This window comes from Camelus dromedarius, chromosome 3, assembly GCF_036321535.1.
Source record: "Camelus dromedarius isolate mCamDro1 chromosome 3, mCamDro1.pat, whole genome shotgun sequence".
Classification (NCBI taxonomy): domain Eukaryota; kingdom Metazoa; phylum Chordata; class Mammalia; order Artiodactyla; family Camelidae; genus Camelus; species Camelus dromedarius.
Window position 1 is genome coordinate 104,504,458 of NC_087438.1, and position 19,585 is coordinate 104,524,042.

The window sequence follows — 19,585 nt, forward strand, 5'->3', positions numbered from 1 at the left end:
CTTGGTCTTCCCTTTAGAATTAGCTTAATTTTTAGGAATTAGACAGACCCACCTGTTGACATCCCTCCTCTTCTCTCTTACCTAGCTGTTGACTTTTTACTGGTTAACTTTCCTGAGCCAATTTTACCACTTGTAAAGTGAAATAATAATAGCATCCACTGTATCAATGAGGGTTCTAGCAGGAAAGAAGCTATACTTGGCTGGAATCTGAAGATAATTTAATAAATGGATTATTTAGAGAGGTGTAGTTAAGGTTAAGGGTACCAATAAAGGATGTTCAGGAATTTAGTTCAGCTAGGGGACTAGCTGAAAGCCTTTGCCCTGCCTTCCATTGGCCAAAGTCAACTGATCGCCAGAGGGGTGGAGAACACAGCAGAACAGAGAAGGGAAGTAAAAGGACTGGGGGAGGGCTGTGTTGCAAACAAGAAAACAACTTAGCTTGCAAAATTGCGGAAACAGTGACACAATACCAAGTCAAGAAAGTGTAGCTTTTGCCTTTAAAAAAAAAAAAAATTTAATCTAGGTTATGCCTGGAGGTGTGTTAAGAAAGAGAGATGAGATTTTCTATCTTTCAGAATATATATTGGTATTACTGAAAACAGAACAAAAGTAGTTGAAAAGTTTCAGGAGGGAAGAGATAATGGGATGTGGGAAAAGAGGAAATTGTAAATCAGATGAGTGTTTTCACTTAATGCTTATGCAATACTTTTATTAATAAGAGTATGTGATTAAAAGGTAAAAGATCTAGGAAAAAATGTGTAGTATATAAACTTAGTGTACATATTTGTTGATGAAGAAAATAATAGAGTTTCTGGGTGGTGTTGAACAGGAGCAGAGGAATTCTTCTTTAGCCATGGTAGGAAATGGATTCTATAAAAGCTATGAAATAATATTGGTTAGGTTCAGATTGATCAGTTCTCTCTGATATTTTGTACGTTTCCTTAGCATCATGCCTTGAAATATACTGAAATTTTTTCCTTCCTTTTTTTTTTTTTATTTTCTTTGTTGGTAAAAACTTAAAAGGAGAAAAGCAGGATGTATCAACTGCTCTGTGGAGCGAGCTCACTACTTTATTTAGATGCTTGAGTATTTGCTGATTCATTTTTTTAAGTAAAAAGCTATATATGCATATTAGTCTTAAAACTCTGTGAATATTCCTAATGTCTTATTTCATTCGAGGGGTGGGAGATTGGAGGAAGGAAAAAAATAACCTGTCAGTGAGAGGAAGTACTTACCCATTTGATAAATATGAGTTTCTTTTTCTCACAAAGGTACCTCCCTCTGCAGGATATCATGTGTATGGAATGTCTTTCCCGGAAGCTAAAGGAAGCAGTAACCCTATATCTGAGAGTTGTGAGGGTTGTGGATCTCTGTGCAGGGCGGTGGTGGGAGTACATGCCAAGTGGTAAGTGGATTTATCCTGTAATGTACAGGGGAGCCCTACTGGAAACTGATAATAATGTTTCAGTCAAAAGCTCCTTGTTGTCTCGGAATAGGCAGTCTAAGGCATCTTGTAGGTAGGGAGGCTGGATTTTATCTAAATTATTTAGGTTGATAAAATACATTTTACCTGTTTTAGTGGTCTCTTTTCATTTCCTGCTCCATAAGAAACTACATTAGTCTGTTTCACAAATACACGATTGGAGATTACTTATTGACCCTTGATTGATTAAATATATATCTGCCATGTTAGACAAAGTGCCCTTTCTAACACGATGCAAGTTTTCATAGTTTTCCTGTACCCCTTAATGGCACCTTTTGGTTAAAAAAATATTTTTTAATTTTTGTAAAGCTGCTCTCGTTGTGGACCACAGAAATTGTACTTTTGGAACTTTCATTTCTCTAGCAATTTTAAAAGGCCTATACTAGGTCTTGGAGATTTCTCAAATAATGCATTGGCCTTGCAGGTGAAGAACTCCGAGTTAGTGGTCTAACCACAACAAATGGACTTCAGTTAAAAAGACCACCAGAAAAGAAAGTTGATGACTTTAGTTAAGCAGAGCATACTTGAAAGGGAAACGTTAATATTTAATGGCTAATCAGGCTTCTTTTCAGTTAATACCAATTTGTTAATCGGTGCCCTTTAGTTACTGTCGTTTAGCAATTTTGAATGTCTTTTGTTTTTTACTGCCTTTTATCAACAATATTCATATCCTGAATATTGTTGATGAAAGTGTGATGAAGCTGTGGGGCTAGCCAAGGAGGGATGGGGCCTTAATAGAAGTGAAGGGCTAGGGAGATAATTGTCTTGTTCTGTTCTACTGTGTTGACCAGAGTTTATCACTGTATTTTTTTGTGAAGACCATTGCAAAGTCTTGAGGCTAGAACTTAGCTTGGTGGGAGGCGGACCATATTTGCATTCAGATACTTAAAAGAAATGATCCTAAGAGAGAAGGATTTATCATGTTCCAGAGAGTGATTATTTATAGCAAGACAGAAAAAAAGTAGGGTACTGTGAAAATGACTGTCATTTCTCATTATTAGATTTACTTTTAATAGAGGTTAGGCCAGTAGGAATTGTGGAGATGGGGTTAATGCACTACATAAAGAGACAAGATAGCAGAGCTCCCGTGTGGTACAATATCTCAATTAAAATCTCTGCCCCTATCAAATTAGAAAAGAATTTGTTTACACATTGCTGATTTCTTTTAGACTGTGATAAATACCTGTGAGCCCAAGGCTTCCCATCCCTGCAACAAATGTGAGAGAGTCAAGGCAAACAGTCTTTGGCTAGAATAAGATCTCACTAACCCTGCTTCGCTAATGCCACCTTGGTCTAGTCTCTGGAGTTTAAACTCTGATTCTCTACACAGTAATGCTAACTAAGGTTTTTGTATAGCACTTTATGGTTTACATATGTTTGAACCGTACTCTCACACCATCTTTGTAAAGAAGGTGGAGCGTTACACATTCTTTGGTAAGAGGTAATGTGTAATGTACAACAAAAGAGGATGGACATTGACAGAGGTCAAGTTCATTTTTTACATTTGTGATAACCTTTTTCACTGGGTTGTGAGAATAGATAAGAAAACATGTAAAATGGTTAACACACTGAATGGCTCAGTGAGTAAAGTTGCCGTACAAGACAACAGTAAGAACTGTTACTATAATTAGGCCAGGTAGTCTTTGAGGTCCCTTCTTACTCTTCATTTTTGTGATTCTGAAGTTAACATACCTAGGCTAGCCTTGTACAAGCAGAACAACTTTCGAAAACTGTAGTATGTGATTTGGGGCTTCAGTTTTATTCTGGAAAATTAATATTTTCATTTGTCATTAGTGAGCAGACAGTTGGCTTTCTGACAGCCTCCATTAAAAACAAAAAAGCCCCAGGTAATAAAGTATCATCTGTATGAGACCTGTTCTCCTCACTTACGTCACCGGCAGCTCCTGCGGTGGAAGTAACCCATCTCTCTCTTCCCATCTAGTTGATTCCCGCCATGAAACACAACTGGACACCCCGATAGTTTTCTGTCCACTCAGCATCCTCTCATTTTGGATCACTTAAGTTCTCTCAGCAAACTTGCATCTGTCTTTTTCAGGAGAATGAGTTGTCTAAAATGTCATGAGAGTGATAGTTAAATACAAGATAGAGTAATTATTGGGAAATGGATAAACTAAGAGAATCTAGTTTGAGATGGGATTTAGGTTAAAGTTGTGAGCTTCCTGGAGATGGGGCTCATATCTTACTCATTTTTTAAGTTGTGTGCTGTGTAGAGCCTAGAGGTTTTATGGACCAGAGTACCTTTAGGGGAGGAGGATGGTGGTTAGGTGGGTGGTACTTCCTCACTTACCAGTCAAGTACGTCCAAGCCATCTGGGTTAAAAGCGTATTGTTCCTGGCTGAAGATTTCTGTGCCTTAAAAGCAGCAGCTACAACAAAAAAGAGAATAATAAATTAAAAGTGTCAGCTGTAAAGTATCGATTCAGAATAAGTGGAGTTTGACACATTTCCTCTGTTACTAAAGGAATTCTTTTGTTTAACCATTTGTTCAGCTGTAGTGTTAGCCTTATAAAAATTTAAAAAGGAAATCTCTTTTTTTGTTGTTCTTTTAACTTTTGATGAAAATTATAAGTGCCTGCTCAATATTGACCAGTAGAAAGATGAGCTTGGCTCTAAATGCTTCTGAACTTCTCAGGCTTCACAGATTCCAGTTTTCTGACACTATTGAAGAAGATGCCAGATGTTGAACAGCTATATGGCCTTCACCCTAGATACCTTGAGAGGCGAAGGGTACGGGGCCATGAGGCTTTTAGCATTCCAGGAGTTCTGGAAGCTTTGCAGGCATGCCCAAACCTAGTGGTAAGTGCACCTGGTTGAACATTTGACATCAACTGATTGATAAAATACTAAATTCAAAGAATGATAGAACATGTTCACTCACTTGCAAATTTCATCCACAACAAACTTAAATTCCATTGCATAGTTAGCATCTTATGATACAGAAATAGAAGCCTTGGATGCTAAATTAAAAGCCTTTCTTATGCTTGCTTCGGCATTATTTTGTAGGGTGTGGAAACTTCTCATTTGGAATTGGTAGAATCCATTTGGACATATATGCCGCATGTTCATATTTTGGGGAAATTTCGTAATCGTAATGGAGCATTTCCAATTCCTCCTGAAAATAAACTGAAAATTCCTATAGGAGCCAAAATTCAAACTTTACATTTAGTTGGTGAGTACATGTTTCTTGGGCTGCTTGTGACTCCTTGAAATGCCATACAACTGAATATTCACCGAAAGGGAATAATGAGGATTTTAGAAATGGCTTTGCTGATTGATGGTGGCAAAAGAAATGCTTGTGAGACTCGCATAAAAATTCAGATTTCTCATTAAAGAGTCCTGGGTGGTGGGGGAGAGGGAATACAGCAGGTAGAATACAGTAGGTGAGAGAATTACTATTTCACAACCAATATGTTCTCTGTTTGGAAGACAGTTTTAATAGTTTTAAAAATTGTTGGGTTTTTTGTTTTGCTTTGTTTTTTGAATGAGGCAAAATCCTGCCCTTGCTCTCCAGTATCCACCACTTGGTACTTGTCCTACCCTCCAGAGGAGCGTTCTTCCCTACAACTTTCTGTGATGATGGAAACGTCCTGTATTTGACCTATTCCATATGGTACCCACTGTGGGTAGTGAAACAGAGGAACTAAATTTTTATATTTGATTTTATTTTATGTTAATTTATCAAATAGCCACATGTAGCAAATGGCTGTTTTATTATACAGCTGAGCTCTAGAACACCGCAGAATAAAAACATCACGGATAGCTCTTAGTTCACATGTATATTCTCCAAGCAGAAAATCCCCGTGTTCTTCAACCCAGAGCCGATAGAAAACTGCCACTTCTTTTTTTTCCCTGAGAAATGAGGAAGAAGTGATCTTATTTCAAAGACCCTATTTGCAGTGGTCACAGTGTACACTCTCCATCTAAATATCCTCTGAAATTGTATCCCAATAATTTCAACCTGAGAAAATGATAAAGACGGATATTTTCTCAAATTTAATTTGTCATCTTTGGAGATACTCCTCTTACTATAGTCTGACTTTCACTATTTTTTCATCATTTTATTTAAAATATACATACTGAGTAGCTGCTGTGTTCCAAGCATTTCAGGTATTGGGGATGGTCCTGAAAGAACTGGGCATTTCTGAAACTGGGTCAAGTGGTGAAGGGAGAGCAACAGGGATGATAAGAAGTAGGTCTTAAATAAGATTTAGGTACGCAATTATGGAAGAAGAGTAAAGTTCTCTAGCAACCCTTCATTTACAAGATCAAGAAGTGGTTCTGATTAAGGACTTGGATATCTAGTTTGAATTTGGATTTTCAGATAATAAAGGAATTCTGTAATATCTAAAATCTATAATATCTAAAATTTATAGTATGTGATGTCAGAGACTGTGTTTTTTTATCTTTATATTTTCCATGATGCCTGCCATAGTTCATTGCAAATATAATAAGTCCTTGGTAAATTTTGTTGAAATGCATTAATTCATTTGATTAATTCAACAGTTTAACACTGTGATGGTGATACAAACGTGTATAGTAAATTAATGAACATGCTGGGGAAGACAGGTAATTGTGTCATTTGTTTATAGAATGGATTTGGGGTAAAATGTGGATTGAGCATAGAGTATAACAGTCTTGTCTGGATCTGCCTCACCCTTGCTACTTTGGGTTTCCTAATCAGAACTACCACCATCGTGGTAGATGTTAAATGTAACTTTGTGAATTTTGTGTCTTGAGTCTTAATTTGTACCTCACTTCCTCTGCTTTTCTTCCTTTGGACTAATCCCCAGTTTTACTTCCCATCTGTTGCCATACAGTGTTTATGCATAGTTCAAAGCTAAAGCTAACTATGCTTTTCTGGGTGGACTATGTTAAGCAGTAATCCTTATAGTAGGAGCATTCTGCAGAATTTAGCTTTTAAAGAACCAACCATTCAAGTACTCTTGATTTTGCTTTTTCTAGTTGCTTTTGCTAGCAGGGTGTGCTGACTCAAGATTAAAAGTTGTATTAAACTGGTTTTGCCAGCTACTGTTTTTTAAATGCCATCACTCTGAATCCTTGGATTTCTCTGAGACTTGTGTCACTTCCTTGGCTTCTCCCTAGTCTACAATGTTTAGACTCTTGGGCAGCTTCCTTGAACTGCTTCCTTCCATAAGAATTTTCAAGTTACCCATCTTCTTTCTTCTTCCATATCTCGGGACTTTTCCTCCCACTCTGTATCCCCCTTCTTCCAGACATGGTTCTCTGCAGGTATGATTCCTAGTAGTAGTGAGCCATTTAGTGATCAGAAGGATAAAATGCCTTTATCAATTTGAAATATTAAAACAGCTGACAAGTTTCTCACTTTCTCATTCATGCTGACTGGCTTCTGCCACACATTTACAAATTCTTAAGACTCAGAAATTTATAGAAACAGTTTTAATCTCTGTCTCTGGATACCATCCAGAAACAATGATATTTAAAGCCAGCTAGCCTGCCTTTGTTCTGAGAAATTTAGTTTCCCACTGGTGGGGCAGTGGACATTGGTAGTCAAATAGTAGTTTTGTGTATTCCTCCCCCATCTTGTTAATTCTGCTTTTAGTAACCTTTTTTCCTTTTACATCTACTGGGAAAAATGTATCCTAGAAAATTGTAGAGTTACAAGAAAAACTTATGTATAAAATGTAGAAATACTTTAAAAATCCTATCTTCTCATATACCTTTTCTAAAGAAATAACAAAGTAGTCTGTTCATGGTTTGCTTAAATTGTTGAAGCCTATTTTAAATAAGTTATCTTGATAGACTTTACTTGGGTAATTTGTTCTCACGAAGCTATCCATGAAGGATATACATCATCAACTTGAAAAATAGATTGTTATACATGGAATACAGAGTCTTTTAGTTATTTTCTTGTTTGTTCTTTTTTTGTATATATACTTTAGGGGTGAATGTTCCTGAAATTCCTTGTATCCCAATGCTAAGGCACCTTTATATGAAGTGGGTAAGACTCACTAAACCACAGCCGTTCAAAGATTTTCTTTGCATCAGCTTACGAACTTTCGTCATGAGGAACTGTGCAGGTAATGGTACATAGTTGTGGAATTATACATACAGAATTCTAAATATATCCTAAAGCAAACTCCATAGCTACATTTGTAAATGAAATTGTGCTGTTACTATTTATGTTTTGTAACTTACTTTATGAAGATAAATGTACCTTTTGTTTTAAAGATAGTAGACATATGATTTGTGTTTGACCCTTGGCAGAAAAAGTAAAGTGTCACAATATCTACATATTCCTTATAGGAACTTTTTACCTTTTTATAGGATTGTTTTAATAAATTTTTGTTTACTTTCTTTGTCTCTGGTCCCCTAATCATCCTGCATGTAAATAGTTCTCTGACCTAATCGACTTTAAAGCATAAAACATTGCTTTTATGATACTAGTTTTCTGTTCAGAAACCTTCAGTGTTTCTGTTCCCCTAGTGTGTCAAGTGAGAACTGTCCTGCTTCAGAGTTCATGATGACCAGAGCCCCTCTTGATATCATTATTTCTGACTCCTTTTCAAGATATGCCTTCTTTCAGTCAGGCCTGCCCACTTGGTGTTCCCAAACAACCATACCAGTTTTCACTTCAGTGTCTTTCTTTATTATTGTTTCCATGTCTGGAGGTAGACACTTCCTTCCTTCTTTTTACTTGTATACATTCTTCAAGTTTTGCCTCTTCAATTTACTTTCCCCTTTTTCTTTTTTATGTAGTACATCAGATCTTATTTTTGTACTTGATATGTTCTTCCTTTTTATCCCTTTATAATTATTCATGTTAGTTTTATGTTCATGTCATTTGCAAGCTGTTTGATGTATAGGATCCTATCTTTTGTGATCTTCTGTAACAGCTAATACAATACTGGTCACGTAGAGAGGTGTTTAAGTCATTGAGCTATTTATTTGAGTGAAAGATCAAATTTTCAGCTTGGCTTTTCCCCCTTAGTTATTTTGAGCTCAAAATTATTGAGACTTCAGGGAATCTACCAAAAATACTAAATATCTCTCCAACATTACTGAAAAATTCTTATGCTGAATAAATATATGGTTAACAGAAGCTGAATAAGTATGTGGTTAACAGACTAACACTTTCTCTTTTCCATTGAGAAGTATAAATTGCAGAGAGCCAACCATTTGGCTGTCATTTTCCGATGTAGAATTTATTTATAAGATTCATTTCAGTTACTGATTTGAAAATTCATCTTGACAGTTTACATTGTTCCGTTGAAATTTTTTTTCTCCAGGACCCACAAACTCCTTGAAATATGTCCCTTTAGTAACAGGCTTAGCCTCTGCCCGCAACTTGGAACATTTGGAAATGGTTCGAGTTCCTTTCCTTGGAGGCCTTATCCAACATGTAGTTGAAGACAGTTGGAGATCAGGTATTCATTTTTCTTTAGTTACAAAGTATTTTAAAAATCAGTGTAGAAAATTCATTAAGCTTTTATTTAGCTTCTTCTCTGAGTCTTTAAAAGAAAATACTTGTTAGTAATTGCACTTTCTATCTGATGTACTTGATGAAGAATACGTAACCATGAGTGTGGGCTAATATTCATTTCCTTTTTATGCAATGTTATGCAGTCTCAAAATAAATAGAGTGATAAGGCATGTTTTCTGGCTTTTTAAATATTAGTACTTAGTTAATAATTCATGTTGTATTTGGAATCTTTCTGAGAAATGTGAACGGAGATATCCTAGTGCCTTTTGCTGAGGAGAGATGTTTTTTGACTTAGACACTTTAGGTCTATAAAAGAACTCAGGCATTGGTAGTGTTAATTTACCATTTGTCTAATACTTTATAGTATATAAAATGTTATCATGTTTGTAAGTTGGATATTAGATCCATCCATCAGATAATGGCTTTTCAAAAGAAAAAAACATTTTACTCTTTAGCTTTGTTAATTATATTTTAAGTGATATGTAATAGAATTCTATGTTATCTCCTCATTGCAACAGAAACACCAAGTTTAGCTATATAGATAATTCATAGCTGGGAACTAAAAATATAACTTTGGATATCCAGCATACAAATGGAAAATCATCAAGTACCATTGGTAACAAATGGACATTATCATTAATACATTAAAATATGACTATGCAGTATATTTTTAGACGTTTTGTCAGTTAATCAAGTCTGGTCTAAGTGTTCATTACATTGTGTTAAGGGGATGGTGCAAGTTCCCTCAAGATCAACAGCATTATTTTTATTCCATGGCTGTAGCTAATAGGATAAAGTCAGAAGGGAAAAGATGACTACTGTGGAATCATTCATTAGAGAGAAGACCTGGAGAGAATTGCCAAAAGCAGAGTTTGTATAAGGGGCCTAAAAGTGGAACAAGACTTTTCTTCCCTAATAAATATTTAAGAGTGACTTCCCCTTGTATTTTACTTAAGGACCCAGTGTACCTCACACAAAAGTTAATTCCAGATGGATCATAGATCCAATGTAAAAAAAAAAGTTTTTGAAAGAAAAGTTAGCATGTCTTCTTGACCTTTGATAGGCAAAGATTTCTTAAACAGTGTACCAAAAAGCACTTACCACAAAGAAAAAAGTTGGTAAACTGTGCTAAATTAAAATTTTTGTGTTCATCAAAAGGCACTATTAAGAGTTAAAAAAGCCAGGCTATAGAATGGGAGAAGCTATTTGTAATACGATATCAGACAAAGGGCTTGTATCCAGAATACATAAAGGACTCCTAAAATTATTAAGAAAAGGTCAGAAAACCCAATAGGAAAAATGGGAAAACATTTTGAATAGAAAAGACTTCACAAAAGAGGATAATTAAATGGCCAATAAACATAAAAATGACAGATTTCACTAATCAGTAGGGAAATGCAAATTAAAACCACAGTGGGATACACAAGCACTAAAATGATGATGCCTAAACAAAGCATTACCTTCTAATTGTGTGTAAATGCTTTACTGACAGTGCTCTGGTCAAATGAAGTTTGTATCATTTTGTTTTTTCCCTTTCTCCTTTTACTAGGTGGTTTTAGAAATTTGCACACTATTGTTTTGGGAGCTTGCAAAAATGCACTTGAAGTAGATCTTGGTTACCTCATCATCACTGCTGCCCGTAGGTATGTTTCCTCTTCACATTGTGTCTTATGTCTTGGAATATATATGTTTTTCCCTGTTTAACAAAAATTGGGGGAAATATGTATATGATGTTTAATCATGCCTTGTTCAGATTTAAAATGCAAAGGAATTGTTAAGACTCACTTAGTGGTTGTCTTCCTTTATAACCGATGACCAGGTGAGCTGCACTCCGGACCCAACAAGCTCTGAAAGGGCTTGTTCTCATTAGAGAAAAGCAGTCAATTATCTGGGTGCCTGAGAGTCCAACAGAAGTCCGTATTGCTGCCCTGAGTCTGTAGTCCTCTCAGGAACCATTGTCTCAACCTTTGAAAGATTTTTTGAATTGTTTTGGTTAGTGGGTGGTAATATTTGCTATTCAGAAATCAGTATTTTAAGTCAGCTTTTTAGAGTCCTGACCTTCAACATCTTTATGTTTTCAACCTATCTTTCATATCACTTTATGCCACATTTCCTATTTTCTATGTATATCAAACGTCTGTCTCTGCTTTACTTTTATGACATTTAAATTAAATAATCATTTTTAAATTTGTTTTAAGAAGTCTTGCTTTCCATCAATAGAACATTAAGAATATAAATAAAACAAAACTATATCTAAGTTTAAGTAGATAGGTATTGTTACCTACTATAGAGCTATACTCTTTGTTAAAATGGGACTTAGTAGTTAGCCTAAAAATGTTGTAAAGAAATACCAGATGCAGATTCTCACCTTGACTTAATCAGGCTTAAGAAAATACTGGAAAGGATGTATTATTATTAAAGGATAAATCATTATTGTATAATTCATTGTTATTTATTGTAACTTTATTGTATGCCTAAGATGTACTGACACTTTATATAGTATTCTTTTAAAGGAAATAATCTCTGATACTTTTTAATGGAGGGGAGAAAAATTGTTTGCATTTGACACTTCAGTAAAATAAACTTATTTCAAAGCCTTACATTCAGAAGAATCTTTGATTCTGATGGCTTTCATTTTACTCTGATATGTATCTCTGTGTTTATAGGTTACATGAAGTTCGGATCCAGCCATCCCTAACCAAAGACGGCGTCTTCTCTGCCCTAAAGATGGCAGAGTTGGAGTTTCCCCAGTTTGAAACCCTTCATCTGGGATATGTAGATGAGTTTTTGCTGCAGAGTAAGAATAAATTATCCATTTAATTCCCTTAGAATTGCTGTAGGGAACTTAATTGACAAGCTGAAACCTGAATTGGGAGGTGCCATTATTTTCTTGAGTACAAAACAACCTAAACTCTTGTTCTCACTTCTTGAAAAATTTGAACTTGAAGTGCCAGTGATTTTTTTGGTCCTGTATTGCCTCTGATTTTAGCATATTATAGAAAATGGTGATTAACAGTCTGCCCCAAAAAAGATCCTTATCTACTTTTGATATTGTCTCCACTTTGCTGCCCAAGTTTCTTTCCCATTCTGCTTCATTTTTTTCACAGAATGTCATCCTTGGTTCCATTTGTTGAATTTGATCTGCCACACTTCTTGAAGCTTTTGATGGTCCTCTCAGATGAGGTCCCATTCCCTGCCCATGCTCTTCATTTCCTTAATAAGCCCGCTGGGTTCTGGATTTTCCAGATAGTGTGAGCACGTAATGGTCAGTATTCATTTAATGATGATTGCTGTTGGAAGGCTTGTTGACAGCCTTTTCTGGAATGTATTTACAATTGAGAACTCATTCCTTTGTGTTTGAATGCATGTCAATTCATTATTCAAACTTTCTTACAGCATAACATTAGTCAGACATGCAAAAACATTTCCACCATCAGCATGTTTTTATTTTTGCAAGAATTAGTTTCTTACCCATGTGATTTGGAACAAGTCTTTGTTAAACTCTCACTGTCATACGAGATGGCATTTTTCCTTTGGCTCTAACTTGCATTGTAGAAGAACATAAGAAGGCTTAATTCTTCTTTGACAGTGCAGGTTAAATAATATGACTGGTTGTCCTTTTTCATTTCTGATATATGTCACAATAATAGTTGAGTTTTCTTTTTGTTTTTGTTTTTTAGTTTGTTTTGTCTTTACTTTGTTGCAGTTGTCATTAATATAGGTGAAGGTTTTAAAAAATCTAAGCATTACTTTCTAGCCAGTTTAACACAGGAATCATTTTTAATTTATATAGCTTTGAAAATGATCAGCTTTTTACCAACGTAACTTTAAAATGCTAAACTAGAGTAGTGATTTGATATAAAATTAATTTGTTTCATTTCAGGCTTTTCTGATTTTAAATGAGGTTGTTAACGTTCTCTCTTTCTGTAATATCTTTGTAGTAACTTAAAATTATTAGATTGATAATTAGTGTTCTTCCTACAATCTTTTTCTTTTTGTTCTTCCCAAAAGCTCAAAACTGGACAAATTTTGCATTTTGAAGGTGGCCACATTTAGTTCCACTGAAAGACTGTCTTTGAGACTTATCTTTATAACCAGCTATTTCCCTATAGTTTTTCTTTGCCCTCCACACAGATTTTCAATAGAAAAACACTTTTACCTTTTGACTTCCATTATCTTATATTTTCAGCATAACTTGTTTTCATAGTCTCTTTCCTATTTAATAGTCTCTTAGTTTTGATCTTTTTATAAGCCATTCTTTTTTCATATTTGCTGCAGCTCATTCATTTCTTCTGTATATGTTCTCTTCTCTGTTACTCCAAAGACAGTCTAGGATTCTGTACCAGAGTAGGTGCCGGTGCTTCTGACAGACTATGTAGAGAGGAATGAGGGGTCACTACTTACCCTCTTTCACTTAATCTCTTTCTTCTCAGTAACTTACATTTTGAAGCATCTCTCCAGGAGGTTGGGGTGGCTCCTGGTAAAACTTGTGCCAATTTTTTGTTACAAAGAGTCTGGCAAAAAAAAAAAATCACCTTTGTCTTCCATACGTTTATGGTAAAAGTGACCATGCTAGACTGAGGAACTGGATGTGCGGGAAAGTAGGTGCTATGTATTAGGAATATAAGAAAAGTGACCAAAGGATGAATACTTAGAGAGGGGTTCTTTGTGTACATAGATTTATGACCTCAGAGCTTCATGTGAAGGTGACAGGGTTGTAATACCCATTGAAAACCACAAGTTGTATAGAGTAGTCTTTAGTGCTGGGACTTTGGAGAGAGGGAGTGAGATGGAATTTTATTAATTATGGACCTTAGGTAAGTTATTTCCTGGGTTCAAACCACCCAAGAAAAAAGAAGGAAATGGTCTTGTCTCCATCTAACAAATGGGAAAACATGGACTTTTATTATTACAATTTCTGACACTTAGAAATCATTCAGTGAATGGTAGCTTTTACTTTTAGCTGACCTACAGGCTAAAGAAAAAAGGAAACAAAAATGAGTCCTAGGTGATGCCATCAGGTTTTTGAGGGAGTGTAGCAATCAGGAGACCCCAAGAGCAGGAACAGAATGGTGATCTCAAAGGATTGGATGTAAGACATGGATTTGTCGTGTCAGGCTGCAGCATTTATGCCAGCAACACCCAGGGTCAGTTCAAGATCCACTTGATCATAAGGGAGAAAGCAAGTTTTGAGTCCAAAGGACAAGAAAGAAGTTTTTCCCAGGAGTCTAAAGAAAATTGCTCAGCTAAATTATAATGAATGGATTAAGGTGAAATCTCCAAGAAATGTCAGTAAATACAAAAAGAAAGGGACTATAGGAGAGAGGCTGAACTATATGGAAAGTGAAATTGGGAGTGGAAAATGTGTCCAAGCTAAAAGTATAAATCCCTGTAATGTGCAGGGCAGCTTTACCAGAGCAGTCGTATCTTCTTTGTACTTTGTGTCAGTTGATTTCAAAGACTGTGAGAGACATTTATTGGGTTCCTGCACTATGCTGGACATTGAAAATGTCACTCTTAACTAACTAGACAGAGTCCCTTTTTTCCTTCAAATTTCTCATAGTTAAGTGGACCATTCTGTAGAGTGAAGGGCAGGCAGATGGCAGGAATAATGATAGGAGGCAAGGGAAGGGGTATATTTCCAATGGCATAATCTAGAATGGAGAACCCTCTTTTACTAAACCCACGCCCTAGTCTGATGAGACAGTAGGCACTAAAGCCCAAAGGCAGAGAGAGGGGGTGTGTTTGAGTCAGAAGTCTATTTCTAGGGTTAGGTACATAGTTACTAACCAATACCTGGGTTCTAAAAATGAATCTGAATTCCCAAGTTTACCCTTCTCTACACATGGCCACACCCGACTCCAAAACCCTTTTCCTTATACTGTGAAAGAGTTACATTTTTAAGATTTTGTTTTTCTTTTTAAAAGCTAAAACTAAAACTTCACCATAAATGTTATGAACTGATACAATATATCCTTTAGTTTTGCTTTTAAGACTTTTTGCACATTTTCCCTTTTCTAAACAGTTGATAATTTTTTCCTACTAGCTGTCCCTTGACAAAATTCTTATTTATCAAGACAAATGCTACCATTCATATAGAAAACCTAACCAAAAATTGTACCCGAACCTGAACCTGATGATGGGCAGATGACACAGCGATCATAGACAGTGATCATACTGGATGTTAAGCTAAAGAATTCGCAACACTCCGTGACACTTAAGAATCTTTTTTTAAATCAATTTCTCTTTCCAGGCAGAATGGCTAATGCAGATCTGGTGAAGTATGGTTTGGCTGATGTGGTGGAAAATCCTGGTATTATCACTGATATAGGGATGAAGGCAGTCAATGAAGTTTTTTCCTGTATCAAATATCTGGCAATTTATAATTGCCCCCATCTACATAACCCATACAATTGGATCTCAGGTACTTGTCTGCTTAAATAAAGCTATATTTTATTGATGTCAGAGTAATATTTATCTTTGTTTTCTGAGTGTGGCATGAATTGCATTCCTAATGTAATATGTAGATGTTTTATATGGATTGTTCATACAAGTTCTGGGAACCTTTGATCACTGAATTAGAAATTTATTCAGTGCCTCTTTGAACTCCTGAAATTCTCTGCTTAGAAATTTACACTGTCCTGGTTGTAGATTTAACTGTCCTAATCTTTATATGTATTTCTTTGGTCCAGATACGTAAAATTAAGGTTAGGAATTGTTGCCTGGGATATTATAGTTTTCTCTGTGTTACTTTCAAATGGCGTATCATCAGAACAGACAAAGTGGTATGTATTAAAAAAAAAAAACTTTAATTAGGTGACATATTAAATATTAACTTGTAGTGAAATTTTCTCTTGCCCTAAAATCCTAGACTGTTTCAGATATCCTCTCCCTACCTAATCCCTTGTGTATGGAAGTGTGACTTCTGTGCACTTTGCGCTTGGTGTTTTTCCTCATGGGGGGAGTACATTTTCCTCCCTGAGAGAATAATGCGATTTGTTTCTTTCAAGGCCTTTCTTAAATACGTAAATTCACAAATCTTTAAATAAATTCAGAGCTAGAGAATTTTCGTTGTAACAACCCCATATCAAACCAGTCCCCGTCACTGACACCTGCAGACTAGCCTCCTCTGCTCTCTGCACCACTGCGCAGGGACACCACAGCTCCTCACGAAGCCCGTCTCCAGGCCTGCCTGTCGTAGGGCTCTTGGGCCTCTGCTGAGATCACTCATTAGAAGGGTCACCCAGGAGAGGGAAGTTCTACCCCGGCCCAGCTGCACCAAAAAGTTTCTGGGAAATACAAACTTGAGGTTGTAGCAGGCGTACATCGCTTTTAAAAAATAACATTTATTGGGTTTTTGGTTTGTTTGTTTTCTTAAATACAGAAGAGTATAAAGAAGAAAACAAAAACTGGCCTATAATCCCATCACTCAGAACTCCTGTTAACACTTAAAAACTAAAAGTAATACATGTACTTGGTAAACAATATCAAACAGTACAGAAAGGTACAAAATGAAAAGTCTCCTCTTCTCAAAGGTAACCACCGTCAACGGTTTCTTGTATATTCTTCTGGGCAGGTTATTTTGTGCATATTATAGCCTGTACACATGTAGCATTTAATGATTTATGTATCCAAAGGACCTTACTATGTATACATTTTCCTATAGCTTGTGTTTCGCACTAAGGATGTTTTGGAGAGCTTTTCACATTGGCAACCATATTAGTTCTTCATTTTCTTAATAGCTGCATTACTGTTGTATTAAATGAATGCACCGACATTTCTTTAACTAGCATGTAGGTTTTTAAGTGGATCACATTTAAATAAAGGCTGACTTAGTTTCAGGTTAAAAATTTCCAAGCCATCTAGTTTTCACAATGAAATTAGGTAAGGAAGCATTATAATTTAGAGTCATCAAGTTTTAGAGATCATGAAATGAGAGAAAATTTACTCAAAGAAAAAGGATTTGAAAATCTTTGCGACCTATAGCAAGCAAAATCCATGGGTGATGGAGAAAGTCTTAGTTACATTCTCTTTGGCCATGTCATTTCTTCAACAGACCACTCAAGATGGACTCGCTTGGTTGATATCAACTTAGTGCGCTGTCATGCTTTGAAGCTGGACTCCTTCGGCCAGTTTATTGAATTGTTGCCCAGCCTGGAGTTTATTTCACTGGACCAGATGTTTCGTGAACCACCCAAAGTAAGTCACGTTTGAGAGAGTTTTTGTTTATTTTAATACTCAAGGAAGAAAACAACAACCTAAGTAATTTTCCCCCCTAATTAGATGCCTTTACAGTATTGTAATTGGACTTTTTACTGCCAGCCTCAGCGAAGGCATAGAGGTTATAATAATGTATGGCCTCTTGTTCTTGTAAATGAGTATTAAGGAGTCTCCAGAGAAGGGAAAGGAAAGAGTAAGTGGAAAGCTGTCTTTGTCAGTTTAATAAACTAAAGGTAAGAATGAAGGTGGAAATTTGAGCTAAAGCAAAAATTACTACTCAGAATAATTAGTTGGAAGATTAAATCTCTTAATTAGAAACCCCAAATAGAAGCAAGGATTGGGACTTTATTTTGGAAATGTATTACTTTGCTGCTACTTTTCTATTCATTTGCAGATCTAGGGAAATCTGAGGTTGCCCGCTTGTACAAAATGTTATTTTTAAAACTGCTTACCAAATAAAACTTTATACTCTCATCATAATAAAAACTTAATGTTTCAACTAATTATGTTCTTTCTTGTCAGTTCTTAATGGTTATCTTCCTACTGTTGAAGCGGTGCGATCTAGTGGTAGAAGCTCAGGATTTGAGGTCAGAATGCTGGTGTTCCGGTCCCAGCTGTACCACTGGCTGCTCGTACACTGTTGGGCAGATCCCTTCCCACTGTGCATGTGATCATCATCTGCAAATAAAGACTAACACTACTTTCTCTTGCTTGAAGTGTTGTGAGCGTTAAGTGAGGTCCTTTATGCATATTTGTGAAAGTAGTTCATAAAGTGCTATATAAATGTTCTATGTAAGGAGGAAATAAAGGAATATTCAAAATAAAGTGTTCTATACTAACACAAATTAATAATAAGCATGTGGTTTCCTTTTGCCTTAGGGCTGTGCTCGAGTTGGTCTGAGTGCAGGCACAGGAATTGGGGTTTCCTCGGCCCTCGTTAGCAACCAGAACTCCAACAATGACAATGATAATAATGCCCAGAATAATGCCAACATCCACGACAACAATCACCATCATCCAGATGACTCAGATGAGGAGAATGACTTCCGACAAGACCTGCAGCCAGGAGAGCAGCAGTTTGCAGCCGACGGTAACCCAGATCTTTTGTGAGCTCCAGATAGAAATGATTTTTACTTTGGGTCATATTTCTTTGACTCTCTTCTCTTTCCTTCTTCCCCATTTCAGTTTTTCACTTTACATATTGGGGGGCCTCACTGACAAGACAGATGAGGGGGTGGTTGAAATTTGTCTATCTGCTTGCTTATTTCAAAGCTATCTTTGTGTTGCCTCTTGTCTGTAGAATCTATAAGGGTACTTAGAGAATGGGAAGGACTCATAGATGTGGTGGGAATTAGGGTACAATGAGCCTTAGAAGCCTGGCTTAACAGAGATTTAACTTTCAGGATTTGGGTAAAGGAGCATCTTTTAATATCTCTCTGACCAGTGAACTTGAATGTGGAGATCATTTTCCAAGAACTGGAAAAATGAATACCATCATGTGCTAGACATTGTATTGGGAACCTTTCACATATCTTATATCCTTAAGTCTTGACAGCCACCTGGAAAATTAAATACATGAGCTAACAAAGACCTGTGGAATTTCATTTATGGAATTATCCATCCAGTTCTTTGATATTGACTGAACACCTACTTTGTGCCAACCCATGTGTTACTAGGCTTCATTTGCCCCTGCGTTGATACATAAGAATGGAGTAAAACTGTTTCCTTACCAAATTTTCCAATTTCCCAATTGACCTTTAAAAACGGGAAAAGGAATCTCTTCTAGCCACTTTTTTTTGTTGTTATTCCTTCACCCAATCTGGGCCGAGTAATTAGGGTGAACTCCTTTCATAATGAAAATATTCTCAGTACAGAGCCTAATTTCCTTTAGGGTCATTCCGGGATGCAGGTCCTGAGCTAAGAATCATCCGTGGGTATTGTCTTCACTTGCTCACCTCACATGTTCTCTACAGAACTCTCCATTTTGGCTCTTGGCAAAATCACCAGTGACTCTCTTACAAAAGCTGGTGGTCATTTCTCCTCTTGCATCTTCTTTAATATCTCAGCTTGTTGTCCACTTCTATCTTCCTGAGATATTCGCTTCTTGTGACATCTCTGAAACCATTTTCCTCCTGTCTCATTGGACACGCCTCCTCAGTTCCCTTTGCTTTTGTCACCTCCTGTTTTCCACTTTTGTTCTTGATCTCCTTTTTTCTCTCTACACATTTTCTATAGATGAGCTCATTCAGCCTCGAGGCTTCAGTACCAACTATATGCTAATGAATTCTCAACCTTTATTTTTGGCTTTGATATTTCTGCTTTTTAAAATAATTGCAGTTATATCCAACTTCATACTTTAAATTTCCACATGAGTATTCTTAGACATTTCAAATTTATGGC

General features: G+C 36.2%; 1 protein-coding gene across 5 annotated transcripts in view; it reads left to right on the plus strand.

Moving 5' to 3' along the window:
- FBXO38 (F-box protein 38) overlaps positions 1-19,585 on the plus strand; it is a 51,080-nt gene that overhangs the window by 11,041 nt on the left and 20,454 nt on the right. For 3 of the 5 annotated variants that reach the window (XM_031449302.2, XM_010989464.3, XM_031449305.2), the window contains exons 3-12: positions 1,272-1,405; positions 4,136-4,299; positions 4,507-4,672; positions 7,425-7,562; positions 8,772-8,909; positions 10,515-10,608; positions 11,632-11,762; positions 15,219-15,389; positions 17,022-17,164; positions 18,065-18,275. In XM_031449302.2, coding sequence (XP_031305162.1) covers positions 1,272-1,405; positions 4,136-4,299; positions 4,507-4,672; positions 7,425-7,562; positions 8,772-8,909; positions 10,515-10,608; positions 11,632-11,762; positions 15,219-15,389; positions 17,022-17,164; positions 18,065-18,275 — 1,490 coding nt within the window. The remainder of the gene's footprint in view (positions 1-1,271; positions 1,406-4,135; positions 4,300-4,506; positions 4,673-7,424; positions 7,563-8,771; positions 8,910-10,514; positions 10,609-11,631; positions 11,763-15,218; positions 15,390-17,021; positions 17,165-18,064; positions 18,276-19,585) is intronic. The other 2 variants (XM_064484426.1, XM_031449304.2) reach the window with 2 other exon arrangements.